The sequence below is a fragment of the Camelina sativa genome, chromosome 9, assembly GCF_000633955.1.
Source record: "Camelina sativa cultivar DH55 chromosome 9, Cs, whole genome shotgun sequence".
Taxonomy (NCBI): Eukaryota; Viridiplantae; Streptophyta; class Magnoliopsida; order Brassicales; family Brassicaceae; genus Camelina; species Camelina sativa.
Window position 1 is genome coordinate 7,059,443 of NC_025693.1, and position 2,093 is coordinate 7,061,535.

The 2,093-nt window shown below is 34.8% G+C and overlaps 1 protein-coding gene across 1 annotated transcript in view; it reads left to right on the top strand.

Annotated features, from left to right (window-relative positions):
• LOC104715082 (something about silencing protein 10) overlaps nt 1-2,093 on the top strand; it is a 13,413-nt gene that overhangs the window by 9,133 nt on the left and 2,187 nt on the right. The window contains 1 exon segment of the mRNA XM_010432532.1: nt 307-344. Coding sequence (XP_010430834.1) covers nt 307-344 — 38 coding nt within the window.

Consider the following 2,093-nt stretch of genomic DNA (forward strand, 5'->3'; position numbering starts at 1 on the left):
CCGTATCCTTGTAATCGCCCATGGTTTCCACCACAATCAACTGTTTTAGGCAAAACATTGACTTTATTCCACAATTCTTCACCTGTTAGCAATTGAGGTGGAGTATCATTCACAAGCCGCCCTTTCCGAAAGTTTTTCTTGTTCCGCCTGTAGCTATGGTCATTCGGCAAAAATGAACGATGACAATCAAACAACCTCGTTTTTCTACCATTCTTCAGTTGAAATGCATTTGTCTGATCCAAACAATAAGGACAAGCCAACCGGCCATGAGTTGTCCAACCCGAAAGCATAGCATAAGCTGGAAAGTCACTTATTGTCCACATAAGTACAGCTCGTAAAAGAAAGTTCTGCTTTGTATAACGGTCATATGCCTGAACTCCGTTATACCACAAATCTTTCAATTCTTCTATCAAAGGTTGAAGAAAGATATCAAGACTTCTCTTAGGATGATTTGGACCAGGAACTAGAACTGATAAAAACATAAATTCTTGTTTCATGCACAATTCAGGTGACAGATTAGACGGAGTTAAAATTACCGGCCATAGTGAATAATTATGTCCTGACATACCAAATGGATTGAAACCATCTGTACATAACCCAAGGTATATATTTCTTGGTTCAGATGCAAAATCAGGATATACCTTGTTAAAATGTTTCCATGCTTCTCCATCCGATGGATGAGACATTTCTCCGGTCTTCACAAAGTGTTCTGCGTGCCATCTCATATCTTTTGCTGTATTATCAGATTGATACAATCTCTTTAATCTATCGGCTACTGGCAAATAAAACATCTGGCTATATGCAACTTTTTTCTGCTCAGGCTTTTGAGTAGGATGAAATCTATCTTTGCCACAAAATTGACAGTTCTCTTTCGACGCAGCATCTTTCCAAAAAATCATGCAATTATCTCGACAAACATCAATTTTCTGATAAGGTAAACCCAAAGATCGCATAAGCTTCTTTATATCATAGTAGGAATTCATTGAGTTGTTACCTTCTGGCAAATATTCTTTCACCATTTTAGAAATTGTGTCCATACAGTTTTGAGGCAAATTATAATATGTCTTCAAACTCATGAGTCGAACTGCTAGAGATAGTTGCGAAAGACCTTCTTTACAACCATCATAAATTGGATTTTTTGCAGCGTCCAAAATATCATAAAACATTTTTGCTTCAGCATTAGGCTCTTCTTCCATGTTTTGATCAAATCTTGACTCTGGATTATCAAATGCATCTGAAACCATTGTCACATAAGGATCTACTGGTTCTGTGTGAGACTCAGACCCAGAGGCATCTTCGGTAGAAGAATGAATATCAGCAGTGTTGTAATTTTCTCCATGAGAAATCCAAACCCAATAGTTAAGCATAAATCCTCTGATATATAAATGATTTGTCACGGTCTGCTCATCCCACATTTTTCCGTTCTCACACTTGAAGCAAGGACAATGGAGTATGCCTTTCTCGAGAAATAAAGGTTGACTCTTAGCAAATCTTATAAAATTTGCTAATCCTTGGCAATATTCTCTTGAAACATCATTAATTGTGTGATCAATTCTTTCGTACATCCAACGTCTTGTTACTGGAATGTCGTTGTTTGACGACATTAAATAGACCTAAAATATTAAAAATCAATTTCAAAAACTTAATAACTTAAAGAGAATTAAATAGAATTATTAGTAGTATAAACCCAAGAGAACTAGAAAAGCATTCACGAAATATTACACACAAATACGTAACCTTTGTATTCTTTTGGACTTATTGTTTTCGCCGAATAGAATTGTCCAATAGACAGTTGTAATACTGCTCGATCGATTGTTGTTGTAACTAAACAAAAACAAAAACAAAAACAAAAAAGAAATTAGTATCTACGTATGATGTATGCACTTAATTGTTGTATCTCATATGTTCTCTCATTGATTAAACGTAGATACTAATTTCTTAAACACATGTCTAGAAGAAAACTAAGTTAATTATATATATGGACTAATATGAAGAAAACGTATTATATAGACATGTGTCTATGAAGAAAACGTAGATCATACAGAGCTTTATTATATATATGACCGTATGATCTTAAACACATGTCTAGAAGA